We start from the raw sequence: 22,490 nt of genomic DNA, 5'->3' as shown, positions 1-22,490 counted from the left end.
TCGGTTTGATCGTGGGGGAGACACTAATATCTGCAGTTTTCCCATGTCCTATTCATCTGGTAGTTGTTCTGAAATGTTTATTGCTTGCCTACATTTTACTCCCTCCTCTATGTTTAATATAACACACATAGATTAATGATTAATTTCGGTTGCCTATCCTGAAGTGAAGTTTGTTCTATAGAAATTATTAAGGTATTAAAGAAATTAGAAGGGGGGGCCTTGCCGAAATCCCCCACCCCCCTTCTAATTTCCTTGATTTTGTGGCTAAAGTCAAATACTTTCTGTGGCACACATCAGAGTGAAATACTTTCTATAGAACAAACTTCAACATTAACAATTAATCTGTGCGTTACATTAAACATAGAGAAGGGAGTAACATTTAGGTAAGCAATATAAACATTTCAGAATAAGACATGGGAGAGATGACGAATTTTGGCAAATATATTTATTTATAGACTAATACACAAATAGCCAAACCGAAAACTGCAGACATTACTAGTGCCTCCCCTGCACCAAACCGACATAAAAAAAAATGAAATGCAGTCTAACGTGATCAGAAATCTCAACCAGCAAGTAAGTCTCAGCAATGAAGTATTGAGTGCGTGCGCGTTCACGCGAAGGGAAGGGGGAGATTTTCGCCACAACACCGGAAACCTCACAAGTCGAAGGCAGGTTTGACGGCAACGCAAATCACAGGTGACAACGCCAGATAGCACAATATGGCTGGGACAGACCTTTATGGGCATTCATTTGTTTATTGTTTTTTTCAAATGAGTTTTTAAGGGAACCTGGTGATAGGACAGGCTCATTTGTACATAGGCCTTTGTGTGCTGTCTCTCTTGAAAGTTTTCCTCCATAGACTTTTACAACAAGAAGTTGAATGCCCCGGACGGACGGCTTTCCGCATTGTTCGCATAGGAATCGAAAGTTAAATGACGCTGTCACGAAATACATAAGGTATTCGAACCTGAAACGAACCTGACAGAGCAACACAACTAGCCCACACCTGGTCAGACGTGTGTTGCTGGTAACGACGGAATGAAAACAACAATTTCACTGGAACTTCTAAATAAAATAAATGGATACACGGCCATACGAGACAACGCAGGGCAAGGTAAATATACCCGCTATTCTTAAGACCGACTGACCTGTGTGATCATTCCTACTCTGGTTTGTCTCATTGAAGGAAAAACATCCGTCAAGCTGGCAGCTAGCTTATTTTGTCAACTAAGTGTTTTACCAAAGAAGTGCACCATGATCATGTAATTATGTAATCCCCTACTCAAATCCACTTCCTGATTGTTTCATTTTGAAGGAAGTTTCCAACCAATGCACTGTGTTGTTTACAACTGAAACAAAAAGGCATAGTTGTATCTCGGCTAAAACTATTGTTATAAGACATATTACTAAATAATTGGACATCATAGCACAATCAAACATTGCACATTCTCTTTGTACCAGCAGTCCCAATCCAGACACAAATGCATGAGTTACATCTCCACTAAAACACTAAAGTCTGAAGTATGATTCAACTTTCACTTTCCAGAGCTCCACCATGCCACACAGAGAATGCAATGAAGAGTCACGTGACAAGAGACCGCGCGAGGGACCTATCAAACATGTCACTGCGGTATCAGATATATAATCACTCAATCAATTTAACTGAAGTTACATGTGAGTCATTTTGTGTAATGCCAGGTTCAGCATGGTCCCAGTCCCAGATTTGTAGTTGTTTGCTTTAGCCAACTCTTCTGCCATATTCATTTTATGGCATTTGCTGCATACAGATCTGGATACCAGTCTACAGCGAGCTCACAGTGGATACAATTTCTCATCATGAACACTAATTAGCTTACTTACTCTGTAACATTTTCAGGAGGAGAAACGACCTTTGGGAAGAATGAGAAGTCCGCCTAGACACAGAATAACTGGTTCGTTTAGGCAGAGGTTTGGAGGGAGATTCAACAGACCACGGTAAGACTTAAGGACATTTCAGAGCAACCTTGTGTAGCCTAAAGTTTGTTCTTGGTCATTTCAACATTTCCACACATTCACCGACTCACAATACTCTCACTCACTCATTCACACTTTTTATTTTCTGCTGTTTTCCTTACTGTACAGATTCATAAGGGATGATCATTCATTCCGGAAGCCCCGCTTCAGTTTTGGGTTCCAGAGATACCACTCCTTTACCCCCCGCCCACGTTTTCACTGGAGAGACCAGTCCGACCCCCCTGGGCCCCTAGGCCCTCCACAAGACCCATCAGGCTCCAACAGCCAGTACAGTGACCAGAGGAACATGGACAGGAACTCCCCCGCCAAGTCCTCACCTAAAGGACACACCAGTAGGTTTACACTCATGTTGTGTTTGAGGGGAGTTTTGACCAAATTAATTAACCTGTGGCTACAGGGTAAGCGTATTACCGTCTATGCCAACATGAACCAGATCTCTTGGCAGAGTTCATAGTAGGGGCTAGGGCTTCACAATTAATCAGATTCACATCGAAATGTCAATATTGACATGTGAAATATTCATATCGCAATTAATATTTTGAAACGCATCTCAGCTGCGTAATGGCCCCTTTTTTTCCCATTTTTTTTGTTCTCGTGGCTGTGTCCCGCACCAAGACCGCCCCCGTCAATCAAGCAGGGCAGTTCGTCTTCCTCGCTGTTAGATCATTAAAAGTTTGTGTGCTGTTCTCTTAGATCAAATGCAGTCAACCGATTGTTCAAAACAAGAACGATGCTGCTTTCTACTTAGCTTCTCAATATGTCATCCTATTTCTAGGATTCCAACAGTTCACCCAAGTGTTTTGATCTATATCGCACGAAAAATCTAACATTTGGTTTTTAAAAAATCAGATCTTACCCTTATCGGGCAGCCCTGGTACAGGCAAAAAAATTAAAATATTCCTAAAATACCTATATCACTTTACTCGTGTGAACACTAGAGTGCAGTATGAGCAAACAGTGTTCATGGCAACTCAGACAGTGAATATATTAGCTACATTTGGAATGTGTTTTGCTCATCAGTATTCCTGGTGGTTGATAGTCACCAAGCAACAACCTGACAATGTTGCATAATACTGTCTGCACACAGCATTGGTAGATATTATAATGACAGTATTATGTATACAATGAAATGGCAAAGAATAGTATCCTACTGAAAAAGTGCCAATCATTCCAACATTCATTAAACACCAGTGTATTTATGTCACCTCTTAAGTAGAATACATAAGATAACAGCTGCTGAGCATCAAATTATAATATCATTTATTAAATACAGTACTCTATTGGGCATATATTTAAAGGAATACTTTGGGGTTTTGGAAAAGAGGCCCTTTATCTACTTCCCAGGAGCCAGATAAACTCGTGGATACCATTTTTATCTCTCTGTCCAGTATGAAGGAAGTTAGAGGTAGTTTTGAGAGCTAATGCCAACTAGCGTTAGCACATTGACTGGAAGTCTATGGGTATCTGCAAGTATGGTAGTAGATACACATAGACTTCCAGTCATTGCTCTAATGTGAGTTAGCATTGACTCGTGAAACTACATCTAACTTCCTCATTGCCAAAACCCCAAAGTATCCCGTACTGTAAATATTTCTGATCATCAAAGTTCGCCTCATCACGTTAGCATTAGTATCATGAAGAATAAAAGTGCTTTAGTAAGACCGCAATCGGTGTGCCTATAAGTAATCAATTAGTTCTTATGCTTAAGCCTCATTCTCTATCATGTTTGAAAGTGTTTTCTTGAATAACTTTGCATTGCCTGAAGACGACCCAGGTCATATCTGCAATAGAAACCATAATTTCATCTTTCATCTCCTTGCTTTTGTTTAAATGAGCTGTATCGCTATTCTCAACTGTGGTAGTGGTGGTGCTTGCTTTTTCTCCTATTTTAATCAGCTGCTATGTCTCTGCGCAGACTGCAGTACTGTGGAGGTGTGTGGGTGTGAGTGAGTGTGTGAGGAACAGGTTGCTCTATGTGCCTGAGAGATCTGCTATGATGGTGACTCATTTCTATAGTGTGTGTGTTAGAGATGGAAAAGGAGAGAGATATAGCTAAAGAAAACAAGGAGAAAGAGGGAGTGAGGTACCAGGCAGACAGCCAGCTCTGTATACAGGTAATGAACCATAACAAAGCTATCGCCTCACATACCCACACTGCAGTCAAACGTTGCGAGGCAGACTTCGCAAATCACACCCAATGCTGAAAGAATGCTTAACGAAACATTAATTTTAGCCCCTGCGTGCTGCCTATAAACAATAACTCTCCCGCTGATGGCAGATTGCAGCCAGAGAGATGGAGATGGGGAAGCTTAGTCCTGAATTATACCTTCAGCTGGAGGCGAAAATGGGATGTTAGTTTGGCCCTGAGGACACTGGGTAGATTGAGTAGTCCCAGCATCAATCACAGATATTATAGTTAATTGAGATATCAACTGGGCCAATCAAGGATATTAGAGTTCATCACAGATGTCAGCTGCTGTAGTTTAGCTCTAAGTTATCCCCCATCTGTTTTGAGTTGTAGGTGTGTGTTATGTTGAGTGGGGGCTTGTGTTGTATTGTTGTTTGAAGATGTGATTTGTCTGTGTGATGTTGCAGGTGCTCTCAGGTCTTCTGCAGGTGCCAGCAGAGAGGAGAAGCAGCCTGTATCGTTCACAGTAAGTCCACATTCCACCACTCCTCAGCCTCGTTTGGGATCTGGGGAGTCTGTGCTGTTTAAAGTAGGGAGGGCACACATCCTGTATTTGTTGTCATGCTCCGCAAGTGTATTGCGGTGACTGAACTTGTAAATCATCCCCTCTTTCTATCAAAACTACATGTAGGTAGGCCTCCTTCATAAAAAAGTTTAGCCAGCAGTGTTTGAGTAGGTTCCTTTCTAAATGTAATCCATTACAGTTACCTGTCAAATTGTAATCAACAATGTAACTTTGGGATTACCAAAACTCAGTAATGTTATCTGATTACTTTCCCCTTAAGAGGTGTGGGTTCGTGGCTGTCACAGCCACAAAGTCATAACATCTGATTTTAAACCTAACCTTAAGCACAGTGCTAACCCTAATGCCTAACCTTAACTTTTTGTTTTCATACGTTTTTACAATATAGTCAATTTTGAGGTTATGGTTAGGCATTCGTGTTAGCCTTAACTACACTGCTATGTTTAAAAACTAATTTCATGACTTTGTGGCTGTGCCAGCCACTAACCTGGGCGTTACAATCTTGAAGACAAAATTACCATTTGAACGACATCAATAGCAGGTTAATTCAATCTTATAGTTTACATAGTTCGCCATAAATGGATGTTGCATTTTACTTTATGAGTTGGTTATGTAGGGTTCTTCTAACCCATTGCTTTTAACTACAGATAATAATACGATTAGGCTATATCTTCACATTAAAAAAACAGTGTACATTTCCAGTCATTCCAATTAATTAAATACTCCTTGATCCTCAAGAATAGGACTTGGAAATGTATACTGATCAAAAATATAAACGCAAAGTGTTGGTCCCATGTTTCATCCACTGAAATATAACTTTTCTGGGATCTTTCATGTGCACATAAAGCTTATGTGCGGAGATGTGTTTACATCCCCATTTCTTCTCTGCCAAGATAATCAGGTGTGGCAGATCAAGAAGCTGATTGAACAGCACGATCATTACACAGGTGCACCTTGTGCTGGGGACAATAAAAGGCCACTCTAAAATGTGCAGCTTTGTTACACAACACAATTCCATGCAATTGGCATGCTGACTGCAGGAATGCCCACCAGAGCTCTTACCAGAGAATTGAATGTTCATTTCTCTACCATACACTGCCTCAACATAGTTTTAGAGAATTTGGCAATACCTCCAACCAGCCTCAAAACCGCAGACCATGTGTATGGCACCGTGCAGGTGAGTGGTTTGCTGATGTTGTGAACAGAGTGCCCTATTGTGGTGGTTGGGTTATGGTATGGTCAGACATAAGCTACGGACAACAAACACAATTGTATTTTATTGATGGCAATTTGAATGCACAGAGATACCATGATGAGATCCTGAGGCCCATTGATGTACCATTTACCCGCCGTCGTCACCTTACGTTTCAGCATGATAATGCACCGCCCCATGACACAAGGATCTATACACAATTCCTGGAAGCTGAAAATGTCCTTGTTCTTCCATGGCCTGCATTCTCACAGACATGTCATCCATTGAGCATGTTTGGGATGGTCTAGATCGACGTTTACAACAGCGTGTTCCAATATCCAGTAACTTCTTACAGCCATTGAAGAGGAGTGGAACAACATTCCACAGACCACATATCCCAAAAACTAAGGACTAATTAGCTTAATTTATTTTGTCATGGAGGACTGATTGGGCTCATTTCTTCGAGTTGAAAAATAAACGTACGCAAACTGAGTAGTCCCTTATATGTAACTGATTACATATGATCCCCCCTGCTTGACTCCTGCTTCAATTTCTCAGAAGTCACATGTACCACACTGGGAGGTATGCACTGCAACAAATGTACTTATATTAAATTTAAGTCTGAGTGCATCTCTTTGCCCATGATGCTCACTGTCAAAATGTTTATTACACACACACACACACACACACACACACACACGCGTCTCAAGGTCCTTCAAATCAAAGATATAAAAAAAGAACCTCAAAAATTTGAGTAATCTTGGCTAGTCTGCTCGGTAAGATTATTTATATGTTTGTGTGTCCTCTGCGTTCTTGGCTATGATGGGAATTGGAAGGACAGAGAGCACAGGTGCAGCATAAAGAATGGAATTGAAAGTTGTATGGTCTGACTTAGAGAGAAAGGAGCAGAGCAAAGCACAAGGTTGTCTCCTTCTGTTTTACCATGCTGATGATTCAAACGGAGGCTTGCTGCCTGCTAACCTTGAGAAGATACAGTAGAGGGGGAGAGAGGCTCGTAATGAACTCAACAATCAGGTGGGCTCTGAATGGCTAAGGTCTTAAGGAATACAAAGGGAACATGGACTTCCTGATGGGCCGTCCCCAGGTGGTAAGGGTAGGTGACAACACATCCGCCATGCTGATACTCGACACGGGTGCCCCTCGGGTGTGTGCTCAGTCCCCTCCTGTACACCCATGACTATATGGCCAGGCATGACTCCAACACCATCATTAAGTTTGCTGATGACACAACAGTGGTAGGTAGGCCTGATCACTGACAACAATAAGAATGCCTATAGGGAGGAGGTCAGAGACATGGCTGTTTTTTTGGCATGGGTCCTCAGATCCTCAAAGTTCTACAGCTGCACCATCGAGAGCATCCTGACTGGTTGCATGACTGCTTGGTATGGCAACTGCTCGGCCTCTGACCGCATGGCACTACAGATGATATTGCGTATGACCCAGTACATCACTGGGACCAACCTTCCTACCATCCAGGACTTCTATACCAGGTGGTGTCAGAGGAAGGCCCTAAAAATTGTCAACGACTCCCGCCACCCTAGTCATAGACTTTGCTCTCTGCTACCATATGGCAAGTGGTACCAGAGCTCAAAGTCTAGGTCCAAAAGGCTTCTCAACAGCTTCTACCCCCAAGCCATAAGACTCCCAAACTGCTAATAAAATGGCTACCCAAACTATTTGCATTACCCCCCCCTTTTAAACTGTAAATATTATCTATGCATAGTCACTTTAACTCTACCTACATGTAAATATTACCTCAATTGCAGAATTTTTAGATTTGAAACAATTTTACTGTTCATAAGTAGTGCTTTGCTTATAACTGCTTGTAACTCTCTCTCCCCTGTGTCTGTAGGTGGCTCAAAAGAAGGAGAGATCCCACAGCAGAGAGGGAGAAAGAGAGAGGGATAGAGAGCTCCCCTCCACCGTGAGCAGGGCCGCAGCACGAAACAGAACCATCCAACAGAAGAGGAAAGAAATAGAAAAGGTATAGTACAGTGAGCTCTTAATATCTAGTATTGTATGTCATGTTTCAAATGATTTGGAGGAAGAGTACATTTGAGAAAAACAAATGAGTGAAATATGAAGGACTAAGAATATAACATCAGAAGAATACAATAAAGTACATCAGAAAACAACTTTCATCCTGATAACTCAACTGGATACTAACACGCTAAGAGAGTTTCTAGCTACTAGCTACCTGATGTTAGCTAACAAAAATTACAATAAAAAACAGCAAAGGACAGGACAAAAGACAGCAAAACAAGTACCTAAACTTACACAAGCATGAGAAAACAATTCAGACAGAAAACAAGAAAGGTGGGCTTTGTTTACATTGAGAAATGCCTAGCTACAACTAGCAAAGTGAAAACATTACTGTATCCAGCTGTAATTAACTGAGATGGATACATTTGTGACTCGTTTCAGGAAACTAGATGTATGTTGTGTCACTACTCCACAGGCGAGGCATTTGAATGCATCTTTTGGCACAAATGCCTTCTGGAACGTGAACTTTCATGTGCCTTAAATACATAAGTGTATGCCATCTGTAAATACAAATAAAATTGGTAAATTACGAGCCTAATTGGTTTAGCCATGGATAAAAACAGGAACCTTCCCACTAGCTGGGATAATGGATGGGCTGGATATGCCAAGAGATGAGTTCGGATTGCGCTTGCCATGTAGCACGCTTCTGTCTATAACATGAGCTTAGTATGTGTAGGTGATCCTTTCTAAAGCGGCTTTTTTTTTAAGATATCATAGAGAACCACGCAAATGTTGCTACGTCTCTCCACTTTCTGGAGGACCGAGTTATGAAATCAGTGGAATCTCCGGGAGAAGCAGAGTATGTAGATCTTTTGTTTCGGCTTTACTTAGGCTTTCCTGTCTGACTAAAGAGAGAACACAGGAGGCTGTTGTATAAAACACCTGTCTGGATTACATCTTCAAACTAAGGGCAACCATGGCATCAGTGACAGAAGCAAACATCCATGTAAGAGAGTCTAGCTAGCTACATTTTCAGATATTATACGTTTCTAATTGGCTCGCTAGCTAATGTTATGCGTCTGATCTTTGTAGTAATGTTATTCATGTCTCAGAGCCATTTGCATTGCTAGTTATAGCATAGTATTAGCTAGGTAGCTAACATTGAACCTAGCTATTAGCTTTAGCTACCTGTAGATTCATGCAGGGTAGTAACTGATGTCATGCAAATCAAAATCAAATCAAATGTATTTATATAGCCCTTCGTACATCAGCTGATATCTCAGAGTGCTGTATAGAAACCCAGCCTAAAACCCCAAACAGCAAGCAATGCAGGTGTAGAAGGAAAAAAACTAGAAGCAGGAAAAACTCCCTAGAAAGGCCAAAACCTAGGAAGAAACCTAGAGAGGAACCAGGCTATGTGGGGTGGCCAGTCCTCTTCTGGCTGTGCGGGGTGGAGATTATAACAGAACATGGCCAAGATGTTCAAATGTTCATAAATGACCAGCATGGTCGAATAATAATAAGGCAGAACAGTTGAAACTGGAGCAGCAGCATGGCCAGGTGGACTGGGGACAGCAAGGAGTCATCATGTCAGGTAGTCCTGGGGCATGGTCCTCCGAGAGAGAGAAAGAAAGGAGAGAATTAGAGAACGCACACTTAGATTCACACAGGACACCGAATAGGACAGGAGAAGTACTCCAGATATAACAAACTGACCCTAGCCCCCCGACACATAAACTACTGCAGCATAAATACTGGAGGCTGAGACAGGAGGGGTCAGGAGACACTGTGGCCCCATCCGAGGACACCCCCGGACAGGGCCAAACAGGAAGGATATAACCCCACCCACTTTTCCAAAGCACAGCCCCCACACCACTAGAGGGATATCTTCAACCAACAACTTACCATCCTGAGACAAGGCTGAGTATAGCCCACAAAGATCTCCGCCACGGCACAACCCAAGGGGGGGGGGGGGCGCCAACCCAGACAGGATGACCACAACAGTGAATCATCCCACTCAGGTGACGCACCCCCTGCAGGGACGGCATGAGAGAGCCCCAGTAAGCCAGTGACTCAGCCCCTGTCATAGGGTTAGAGGCAGAGAATCCCAGTGGAAAGAGGGGAACCGGCCAGGCAGAGACGGCAAGGGCGGTTCGTTGCTCCAGAGCCTTTCCGTTCACCTTCCCACTCCTGGGCCAGACTACACTCAATCATATGACCCACTGAAGAGATGAGTCTTCAGTAAAGACTTAAAGGTTGAGACCGAGTTTGCGTCTCTGACATGGGTAGGCAGACCGTTCCATAAAAATGGAGCTCTATAGGAGAAAGCCCTGCCTCCAGCTGTTTGCTTAGAAATTCTAGGGACAATTAGGAGGCCTGCGTCTTGTGACCGTAGCGTACGTGTAGGTATGTATGGCAGGACCAAATCAGAGAGATAGGTAGGAGCAAGCCCATGTAATGCTTTGTAGGTTAGCAGTAAAACCTTGAAATCAGCCCTTGCTTTGCCAGGAAGCCAGTGTAGAGAGGCAAGCACTGGAGTAATATGATCAATTTTTTTGGTTCTAGTCAGGATTCTAGCAGCCTTATTTAGCACTAACTGAAGTTTATTTAGTTCTTTATCCGGGTAGCCGGAAAGTAGAGCATTGCAGTAGTCTAACCTAGAAGTGACAAAAGCATGGATTAATTTTTCTGCATCATTTTTGGACAGAAAGTTTCTGATTTTTGCAATATTACGTAGATGGAAAAAAGCTGTCCTCGAAATGGTCTTGATATGTTCTTCAAAAGAGAGATCAGGGTCCAGAGTAACGCCGAGGTCCTTCACAGTTTTATTTGAGATGACTGTACAACCATTAAGATTAATTGTCAGATTCAACAGAAGATCTCTTTGTTTCTTGGGACCTAGAACAAGCATCTCTGTTTTGTCCGAGTTTAATAGTAGAAAATTTGCAGCCATCCACTTCCTTATGTCTGAAACACATGCTTCTAGCGAGGGCAATTTTGTGGCTTCACCATGTTTCATTGAAATGTACAGCTGTGTGTCATCTGCATAGCAGTGAAAGTTAACATTTATGTTTTCGAATAACATCCCCAAGAGGTAAAATGTATAGTGAAAACAATAGTGGTCCTAAAACAGAACCTTGAGGAACACCGAAATTTACAGTTGATTTGTCAGAGGACAAACCATTCACAGAGACAAACTGATATCTTTCCGACAGATAAGATCTAAACCAGGCCAGAACATGTCCGTGTAGACCAATTTGGGTTTCCAATCTCTCCAAAAGAATGTGGTGATCGATGGTATCAAAAGCAGCACTAAGGTCTAGGAGCACGAGGACAGATGCAGAGCCTCGGTCCGATGCCATTAAAATGTAATTTACCACCTTCACAAGTGCCGTCTCAGTGCTATGATGGGGTCTAAAACCAGACTGAAGCATTTCGTATACATTGTTTGTCTTTAGGAAGGCAGTGAGTTGCTGCGTAACAGCCTTCTCTAAAAATTTTGAGAGGTATGGAAGATTCGATATAGGCCGATAGTTTTTTTATATTTTCTGGGTCAAGGTTTGGCTTTTTCAAGAGAGGCTTTATTACTGCCACTTTTAGTGAGTTTGGTACACATCCAGTGGATAGAGAGCCGTTTATTATGTTCAACATAGGAGGGCCAAGCACAGGAAGCAGCTCTTTCAGTAGTTTAGTTGGAATAGGGTCCAGTATGCAGCTTGAAGGTTTAGAGGCCATGATTATTTTCATCATTGTGTCAAGAGATATAGTACTAAAACACTTGAGCGTCTCTCTTGATCCTAGGTCCTGGCAGAGTTGTGCAGACTCAGGACAACTGAGGTTTGGAGGAATACGCAGGTTTAAAGAGGAGTCCGTAATTTGCTTTCTAATAATCATAATCTTTTCCTCAAAGAAGTTCATGAATTTATCACTGCTAAAGTGAAAGTCATCCTCTCTTGGGGAATGCTGCTTTTTAGTTAGCTTTGCGACAGTATCAAAAAGGAATTTTGGATTGTTCTTATTTTCCTCAATTAAGTTAGAAAAATAGGATTATCGAGCAGCAGTAAGGGCTCTTCGGTACTGCACGGTACCGTCTTTCCAAGCTAGTCAGAAAGACTTCCAGTTTGGTGTGGCGCCATTTCCGTTCCAATTTTCTGGAAGCTTGCTTCAGAGTTTGGGTATTTTCTGTGTACCAGGGAGCTAGTTTCTTATGAGAAATGTTTTTAGTTTTTAGGGGTGCAACTGCATCTAGGGTATTGCGCAAGGTTAAATCGAGATCCTCAGTTAGGTGGTTCAATGATTTTTGTCCTCTGGCGTCCTTGGGTAGGCAGAGGGAGTCTGGAAGGGCATCAAGGAATCTTTATTGTCTGTGAATTTATAGCACAACTTTTGATGGTCCTTGGTTGGGGTCTGAGCAGATTATTTGTTGCAATTGCAAACGTAATAAAATGGTGGTCCAATAGTCCAGGATTATGAGGAAAAACGTTAAGATCCACAACATTTATTCCATGGGACAAAACTAGGTCCAGCGTATGACTGTGACAGTGAGTGGGTCCAGAGACATGTTGGACAAAACCCACTGAGTCGATGATGGCTCCGAAAGCCTTTTGGAGTGGGTCTGTGGACTTTTCCATGTGAATATTAATGTAACCAAAGATTATAATATTATCTGCTATGACTACAAGGTCCGATAGGAATTCAGGGAACTCAGTGAGAAACACTGTATATGGCCCAGGAGGCCTGTAAACAGTAGCTATAAAAAGTGATTGAGTAGGCTGCATAGGTTTCATGACTAGAAGCTCAAAAGACGAAAACGTCATTTTTTTTTTTGTAAATTGAAATTTACTATCGTAAATGTTAGCAACACCTCCGCATTTGCGGGATGCACGGGGGATATGGTCTCTAGAGTAGCCAGGAGGTGAGGCCTCATTTAAAACAGTAAATTCATCAGGCTTAAGCCATGTTTCAGTCAGGCCAATCACATCAAGATTATGATCAGTGATTAGTTCATTGACTATAATTGCCTTTGAAGTAAGGTAATCTAACATCTAGCAGCCTGTCATTTTTGGGTTTATACTTTTTCACAATGACAATTTTGATGTCGGACGACAAAGAATGCTCATGATGTTGCTGCGACAACTGTATTCAGACATGTCGATACAAGTAATATAAACCAGCCTTTAGTCTTGAAATCTTTGGTTGTACACTACCGTACTCATTGTTTAGCACATGGCCTCACGTGAATCCTTAAAGGGATGGGTGGGGCTGGGGCTTAAGAGGGTGTGAACGATGCTGAATGGGTGTAGATAAAGAAGAGATCACCAGTAGGTGTCCCAAAACATTCAAGGGCCATTTTCTCAAAAGTGGGGTTACAAGTTTGTCAACTTTCAAAGCAGAATTACTTCGCATTTGTTACTCAACTGCAGTGTATGATATACCATGTGAAAAACACAATTTCAAATGTTGCCCCATAAGACCTAATTGAGTCGGTCAGTCACATTTACCCAGCTCAGCAACCTTGCATCAAATATGCAGAAGGTATTGCCAGTGAAGCAGGGAGGAAAAGAATATAAAGCAAAGGTTTTAATAGAGCACCCTGAGAGCAGACTATATGCAACAAAAATACAAAGATATCAATGTGGAGCTTCTTTTTTTCACAGAACATCCAAATACTTGACAAACAAACATCTTAAAATGTCTGGAAACAAGACAACCCCAAGAGTTGATATTAATAGATACAGTTGCAGTCGGAGGTTTACATACACTTAGGTTGGAGTCATTAAAACTTGTTTTTCAACCACTCCACAAATTTCTTGCTAACAAACTACAGTTTTGGCACGTCGGTTAGAACATCTACTTTGTGCATGACACGTAATTTTTCCAACATTGTTTACAGTCAGATTATTTCACTTATAATTCACTGTTTCACAATTCCAGTGGGTCAGAAGTTTACATACACTAAGTTGACTGTGCCTTGAAACAGCTTAGAAAATTCTAGAAAATTATGTCATGGCTTAAGAAGATTCTGATAGGCTAATTGACATCATTTGAGTCAATTTGATGTGTACCTGTGGATGTATTTCAAGGCCTACCTTCAAACTCAGTGCCTCTTTGCTTGACATCATGGGAAAATCAAAAGAAATCAGCGAAGTCCTCAGATTTCTTTTTTTGTAGACCTCCACAAGTCTGGTTCATCCTTGGGAGCAATTTTCAAACGCCTGAAGGTACCACGTTCATCTGTACAAACAATAGTGCGTGAGTATAAACATCATGGGACCACGCAGCTGTCATACCGCTCAGGAAGGAGACGTGTTCTGTCTCCTAGAGATGAACGTACTTTGGTGCGGAAAGTGCAAATCAATCCCAGAACAACAGCAAAGGACCTTGTGAAGATGCTGGAGGAAACAGGTACAAAAGTATCTATATCCACAGTAAAACGAGTCCTATATCGACATAAACTGAAAGGCCTTTTTCAACTACACATGGGGACAAAGATTGTACTTTTTGGAGAAATCTCTTCTGGTCTGATGAAGAAAAAAGAAATAGGACTGTTTGGCCATAATGACCATTATGTTGTGAGGAAAAAGGGGGATGCTTGCAAGCCGAAGAACACCATCCCAACCGTGGGTGGCAGCATCATGTTGTGTGGGTGCTTCGCTGCAGGAGGGACTGGTGCACTTCACAAAATAGATGGCATCATGATATAGGAAATTTATGTGGTTATATTGAAGCAACATCTCAAGACATCAGTCAGGAAGTTAAAGCTTGGTCTCAAACGGGTCTTCCAAATGGACATTGACCCCAAGCATACTTCCAAAGTTATGGTAAAATGGCTTAAGCACAACAAAGTCAAGGTATTGGAGTGAACATCACATTGCCCTGACCTCAATCCCATAGAACATTTGTGGGCAGAACTGAAAAAGAGTGTGCGAGCAAGGAGTCCTACAAACCTGACTCAGTTACACCAGCTCTGTCAGGAAGAATGGGCCAAAATTCACACAACTTATTGTGGGATGCTTGTGGAAGGCTACCCGAAATGTTTGACTCAAGTTAACCAATTTAAAGGCAATGCTACCAAATACTAATTGAGTGTATGTAAACTTCTGACCCACTGGGAATGTGATGAAAGAAATAAAAGCTGAAATAAATCATTCTCTCTACTATTATTCTGACATTTTACATTCTTAAAATAAAGTAGTGATCCTAAGACAGATCATTTTTACTAGGATTAAATGGTGGTAATTGTGAAAAACTAAGTTTAAATGTATTTGGCTAAGTTGTATGTAAACTTCTGACTTGAACTGTATATATAATTTTTAAAATAAATATTGAACAGGGTAATTTTACCAATTGCACTATATGGATGTGAGGTTTGGGGTCTAACCTGTAATTACGATTAAAGAAAAATCTTAATACAGAATTCTGCAGAATTATCAAAAATAACAAATAATGCAGAGTGGAACTCAGAAGATTACCTTTTTTAATTGTAAATATAAAGAAAATGACACATTTTTGCACCGTTTGAAATTAAGCCCCAAAACATCCTTATAATTCAAAGCACTGAAAATCCAAGAGCGGAACCCTGAACAGAGACCCCTGTGTCAGCTATTAAAGAACACTAAACAACCCTATTATCCAAACACGCAGGGAAATCTATCAAATTGTTACAGAAATTGTTAAATATTTCCAATTTGTCAAATAATTTTAAACAGAAAAAACAAAATCACTATTTGGCCCTCAAAAGAGAATAGAAATTGGCAGAATGTCTCTATTCTGTCAGAAATACAAAACCGAGACAGATCCTGACCAAATACCACCAATTGGCTATAGAGAAGGGGAGACACAAAAAACATGGCTACCCAAAGTGGGGTGTCTATGTGGTCACTGCACAACAGGGGAGGTAGAGACAGAAAAACGTTTTCCTCTTCTGTAAGAAATACTCCAAAATAAGAATATTTTTTTCAAGAAAATTCTCAATCAAATCCTAACTTCTCTGCATTTATTAATGACAAAGATGTGAATTGTTCTGGGTGAGGGTGAAACCACAAATATTACTGCCCTATATGATTGCCATGGCCTGAGGGACATCCCACAACAATCCATTCCCTGAAGTATTTACATTGTATATAACTTACAAGTAATACAGTGTAACCATCATTCATGTTTGTTTATTTATTAGCCGTTGTTTATTTTTATAATCATATTTTTATTTAATTACATTTATGACTGAAGATTACACAATACAACAGCAGTAGTGTTGTACATGTATACATGATTATATATGTACTATTATTACTACTGAAATTAACTGTATTTCACTATCTTCATTGCATTGTACTGTATTTACTGAAATGCTGTACCACTATACCGCTTTGGCAATAGCTACAAATTTGTATTTCATGCCAATAAAGCAATTTGAATTTGAGAGAGAGAAAGAAAGAAAGAACAGAGACGAGGAGGTAGGATTATGAGAGTGAGGGGAAATGGAGAGGGAGGGAAAGGAGAGAGATAGAGAGAAAGAGAGCGGGGGGTTGTGGAAAGGGAGATTTGATAACTGCAGTGCCAAAACTATTTGAGTAACATTGCGCCAGAGACACCTCTAATTTATTATAATTTTTTCTTCATTGTAGCAGCTGAATCAGTTGAATAGGTTATCATTCATGATTAGAGCCAATACATGGTGAGGTTATAATCTGTTTGTACATCCCTGGGTAGTTTACCTGCAATCACTCGCAGATGGAACTTCTGTTATTGTCAGGTTGTTTGTCCAGGTTTTTTAATCATAAATCATAATGAGTCATCACATGCGCACGGTGCTGTTTTCTTTGAATAGCTTTTGATACACATGCTTTAATAGATACGTCACAGTCAATGTGACAGAACATCACATGAAGCGTTGCCAGTGGGAGGTGTGTTGTGTTGTCTCCATCCACTCGACTGATGAGAAGGTATCTCTCGCTCTTCACATCTCCATGGTTACTGGAGTGAGAGATTAGTCTCAAAACAGGTAGCTCATACACCCATCCTTCAAAGATCCACACAGTGCCCTTTTATGGTGTGTACTGTCGTGTGAACAGCTGTCTGTATGTGTGTGCTGCTGCCCTGGACTGCTAATCCACTCAGTGGTAATGGCATACACATGACGAGACCTCTCGCCCCAAGCATCTCTCCCAGAACTCTCTCAATCCCTGTCTTTCCATCCTCTCTTCACACCCGCTCTCTCTCCATCCTCTATCTCTTGTGATTTTCCTTTCTCTTCAGCCCAGCTTCTCTGTCTCTCTCTCTGTCTTTCTCTCTCTGTCTCTCTGTCTCTCTCTCTCTCTCTCCATATTTTGTTTGCCTTGCTCCTCCTGTGTCTGAAGGCTCATATCTGCAGCATTCCTCTGGTATTAGAGTGAGCTGAGGTGTCTTTAGACCAATCTGTGCTATGCTCCTCACTGGAGCAGGAGCCACAATGCAAAGAAAACTCATGTGCAATGAAAATGTGTGTTTGTCGTGCTGGTGTACAATTAGGATTGTGACACAGCTTAATGTGGTTTTGAAGATGTGTGTACAGGTTTGTGTTTTAGGACTGTGATGCACAGTTTAAATGTGATGGTGAAAAAGCTGACTGTCTGTGTGCTATACAGGTGTACCGTCAGGACTGTGACACGTTTGGTGTGGTGGTGAAGATGCTGATAGCAAAAGACCCCTCCCTGGAGCGGCCCATCCAGTTGTCTCTACAGGATAACCTCAGGGAGATTGGCCTGCGCTGTGTAGAGGCCATGCAAGAGTTCATTGAGGAGTATGACACCAGGGAACCATCCACAGTGATACGCACACATGCATCTTTGTCTTAACCTGTGTAAGTGGCTGGCTTCTCTACCAAAACACCGATTGTGGAGTTTTCATGCTGATTGGTTATGTGATATTGGGTATGTAAACTTGTGAGCTGGTCTGTCCTTGATCAGTCAGGCCAAAGTCACTCCTGGTGCTCAGCCTTCTGGAAGCTCTGTGTCTGCTGCTGAAACTCAATAATTTATGTTTGTCAACTTTCAATATTACTCGTGATGATGTAAGATATAGCTATTGCACTTGTGCTTCCTACCAAAGTGTAGTTCATGAATTCCAAGCCCTGTATTATATTGAAATGTTGTCTTTTTATTGAAAATGTATTTATGACATGATTAATACATGAGCTATAATATTTTTTCTATACTATGTTGATATACAAGGGGGATTTCTTTCAATACAGTTTCTATTTACACAACCTTTGGATATTCTCAGAGCATAAAAATCTGTTCTTGAATATTAGGTCTCTCTGTGTTTGATTCAGTCTTGTAATGTCTCATGCTGCTGCTCCCTACACTCCCTGATCTACAAAACATCCTAATACACAAATCCCCCTGACCTACAAAACACCCTGATCTACAAATCACCCTGATCTACAAATCACCCTGATCAAATCAAATATTAGTCACATACACATATTTTGCAGATGTTATTTTGTGTGTGTTCCTAGCTCCAGCAGTGCAGTGATATCTAACAATTCACAACAATACACAAATCTGAAAGAAAAAATGGAATTAAGAAATATAGAAATATTAGGACGAACAATGTCGGAGTCCGGAGTATAAAAATATGTGTGCATATATGCAGTACCGGTCAAAAGTTTGGACACACCTACTCATTCAAGGGTTTTTATTTATATTTACATTTATATTTACAACCTGATACATATCGGGGTGAACAGGCCGTGGCTGGGGTGATTGATGTCCTTGATGATCTTTTTGGCCTTCCTGTGACATCGGGTGCTGTAGATGTCCTGGAGGGCAAGCAGTGTGACTCGGTTATGCATTGGGCAGACCGCACCACCCTCTGGAGAGCCCTAAGCTTGCGGGCAGTGCATTTGCCGTACTAGACGGTGAAGTGGGTCTAAGAAAGCTGAAGAAATTTGTCACCTAAAACCCTCACAAACTTTTACAGATGCACAATTGAGATCATCCTGTTGGGCTGTATCACCATCTGGTACGGCAACTGCACCGCCCTCAACCGCAGGGCTCTCTAGAGGGTGGTGCGGTCTGCACAATGCATCACCGGTGGCAAACTACCTTCCCTCCAGGACACCTACAGCACCCGATGTCACAGGAAGACCAAAAAGATCATCAAGGACAACAACCAACCGAGGCTCCGCCTGTTCACCTCGATATGTATCGCCTTGCATGAGGCAAATGTTGGTCACACCAGATACCGACTGGTTTTCTGATCCACGTCCCTACTTTTTTTGTAAGGCATCTGTGACCAACAGATGCATATCTGGGTTCCCAGTCATGTGAAATCCATAGATTAGGGCCTGAAAATTTACAGATTTCCTTACATGAACTGTAACTCAGTAAAATCTTTGAAATTGTTTCATGTTGCGTTTATATTTCTGTTCAGTGTACAGGGCATTTAGAAAGTATTCAGAACCCTTGAGTTTTTCCACATTTTGTTACGTTACAGGCTTATTCTAAAATGTATCAAATAGTTTATTTTCCTCCTCAATCTACACACAATACCCCATAATGACAAAACAAAAGTTTTTTTTATTTTTTTATATTTGCTAATTTATTTAAAAATAAAAATGGAAATATGACATTTACATAAGTATTCAGACCCTTTCACAGTACTTTGTTGAAGCAACTTTGGCAGCGATTACAGCCTTGAGTCTTCTTGGGTATGACTCTACAAGCTAGGCACACCTGTATTGGGGGAGTTTCTCCCATTCTTCTCTGCAGATACTCTCAAGCTCTGTCAGGTTGGATTGGGAGCGTTGCTGCACAGCTATTTTCAGGTCTCTCCAGAGATGTTTGATCGGGTTTAAGTCCGGGCTCTGGCTGGGCCACTCAAGGACATTCAGAGACTTGTCCCGAAGCCACTCCTGTGTTTTATTGGCTGTGTGCTTAGGGTCGTTGTCTTGTTGGTATGTGAACCTTTGCCGCAGTCTGAGGTCCTGAGCGCTCTGGATCAGGTTTTCATCAAGGATCTCTCTGTACTTTGCTCTGTTAATCTTTCCCTCAATCCTGACTAGTCTCCCAGTCCCAGAAATGTTTTGGCACCCTTCCCTATATCTGTGCCTCGACACAATCCTGTCTCGGAGCTCTACGGACAATTCCTTCAACCTCATGGCTTGGTTTTTGTTCTGACATGCAATGCCAACTGTCGGGACCTTATATATACAGATGTGTGCCTTTCCAAATCATGTCCAATCAATTACATTTTACCACAGGTGGATCAAGATGTAAAAACATCTCTAGGATGATTCATGGACACAGGATGCACCTGACCTCAATTTCAAGTCTCGCAGCAAAGGGTCTGAATACTTATGTAATAAAGAATTTCTGTTTTTTGTTTTTGACATACATTTGCTAAAATAAAAACTAGACAAATGATCTTCTTTATGGGCTATTGTGTGTAGATTACTGCAAAATAAACCATATTTAATCAAATTTAGAATAAGTCTGTAATGCAACAAAATGTGGAAAAATTCGAGGGGTCTGAATACTTTCTGAAGGCACTGTTTAAACATCAAATCACCCTGGTCTACAAATATTCCCTTTACTACCCAGTAAAGATAGCTCAGGCTGATAGAGTTGAAAATGTAGATCAGGGATCCTCAACTTGTTTAAATTCTTCCAGAGATTTCAGAATGGGACGGAGATTCACCTTCCAGCAGGACAATGACCCTAAGCATACTGCTAAAGAAACACTCAAGTGGTTTAAGGGGAAACATTTAAATGTCTTGGAATGGCCTAGTCAAAGCCCAGACCTCAATCCAATTGATAATCTGTGCTATGACTTAAAGGTTGCTGTACACCAGCAGAACCCATCCAACTTGAAGGAGCTGGAGCAGTTTTGCCTTGAGGAATGAGCAAAATTCCCAGTGGCTAGATTTGCCAAGCTTATAGAGACATTCCCCAAGAGACTTGCAGCTGTAATTGCTGCAAAATGTGGGATGAACAGTTATGCACGCTCAAGTTTTCATTTAAAAAAAAATAATTTCTTGTTTGTTTCACTATAAAAAATATTTTGCATCTTCAAAGTTGTAGGCATGTTGTGTAAATCAAATGGCTTTCGCAAGCCACTGTATCTGTAAGGTCTCTCTACTAAGTAATGAATTTCAAGCACAGATTGAACCGCAAAGACCAGGGAGGTTGCAAAGAAGGGCACCGATTGGTAGATGTGGGGGAAAAAATAAGAATAATAAAAGCAGTCGCTGAATATCCCTTTGAGCATGGTGAAATTATTAGACTTTAGATGGTGTATCAGTACACCCAGTTACTACAAAGATACTGGCGTCCTTCCTAACAGTTACCGGAGAGGAAGGAAACCACTCGGGGATTTCACCATGAAGCCAATTGTGATTTTAAAACAGTTACAGCTTGGTTGTGATATGATAAAACTGAGGATGGATCAACAACATTGTTGTTACATCTCTAATCTAAATGACAGACTGAAAAGAAGGAAGCCTGTACAGAATACAAATATTCCAAAACATGCATCTTCTCTGAAACAAGGCAAAAAAAACTGAGGCAAATAAATGATATTTTTGTCCTCAATACGAAGCGTCGTGTTTAGTGCAAATTCAACAGAACACATCACTGAGTACCACTCTTCATATTTAAAGCATGTTGGTGGCTGCATCATGTTATGGGTATGCTTATTATTGGCAAAGAATAGGGAGTTTCTTAGGATAAAAATAAACAGAATAGAGCTAGAAGCACAGGCAAAATCCTAGAGTTTAACCTGGTTCAGTCTGCTTTCCAACAGACATGGGGAGACGAATTCACTTTTCAGCAGGACAATAACCTAAAACACAAGGCCAAATCTACACTGGAGTTGCTTCCCCAGACAACATTGAATGTTCCTGAGTGGCCTACTTACACTTTTGACAGAAAGAAGTTTGAAAATCTATAGCAAGACTTGAAAATGGCTGTCTAGCAATGATCAACAATCAACTTGACAGGGCTTGAATTATTTATTTTTTATAATAATGGGCACATATTGTACAATCCAGGTGTGCAAAGCTCTTAGAGATCCAAAAATACTCACACCTTTAATTACCACCAAAGGTGCTTTTACAAATTATTGACTCGGGTGTGAATATTTATGAGATATTTCCTTATTTAATTTTAAATAAATTTGCTAAAATCTCTAAAAACATGTTTTCACTTGGTGGACCAAATAAATTAAATTCGGCCAGCGGCCACCAGTTTGGGAACCCTGATGTTGATGGATGTTTGATCACTAAGTAGCCAACCAGTTAGTCAGTCAAAGCCTATTTTATACTTGTCGATAACATGCGTCCTTTGTCCTGTCTTCCCTACATTCTGATTGTGCCCATATTTTCAGAAACATGTATCCATGGTATTAAAATGTTTCTCATATCGGTCCACTGTGTCCGCATTGTGACAATTATTTGACAGCTATTCTTTCAAAATAATATTTTATTTTAAGACACATACCTGTCAATGCTTTTAAAAGGCAGGATGATAATTTTTATTTTACCTTTATTTAACCAGGCAAGTCAGTTAAGAACATATTCTTATTTTCAA

General features: G+C 41.0%; 1 protein-coding gene across 2 annotated transcripts; it reads left to right on the top strand.

Moving 5' to 3' along the window:
- The first annotated feature begins 665 nt into the window (after positions 1 to 665).
- Positions 666 to 18,205, top strand: LOC118370708 (periphilin-1-like). 2 transcript variants are annotated; one of them, XM_035755792.2, is made up of 7 exons: positions 666 to 1,114; positions 1,547 to 1,630; positions 1,877 to 1,974; positions 2,122 to 2,345; positions 4,609 to 4,667; positions 7,790 to 7,921; positions 17,547 to 18,205. In XM_035755792.2, exons 1-7 carry the CDS (start codon positions 1,079 to 1,081, stop codon positions 17,754 to 17,756), a joined length of 843 nt encoding a protein of 280 aa, XP_035611685.1. In that variant the 5' UTR covers positions 666 to 1,078; the 3' UTR covers positions 17,757 to 18,205. The 2 variants fall into 2 exon arrangements, with proteins under 2 accessions (XP_035611685.1, XP_035611687.1); XM_035755794.1 differs by lacking the exon at positions 666 to 1,114 and having other exon boundaries at positions 1,547 to 1,674.
- The last annotated feature ends 4,285 nt before the right edge of the window (positions 18,206 to 22,490 follow it).

This window comes from Oncorhynchus keta, chromosome 27 (genome assembly GCF_023373465.1).
Source record: "Oncorhynchus keta strain PuntledgeMale-10-30-2019 chromosome 27, Oket_V2, whole genome shotgun sequence".
In the NCBI taxonomy this organism is placed as follows: Eukaryota; Metazoa; Chordata; class Actinopteri; order Salmoniformes; family Salmonidae; genus Oncorhynchus; species Oncorhynchus keta.
This window is presented reverse-complemented; position numbering and strand designations above follow the sequence as displayed.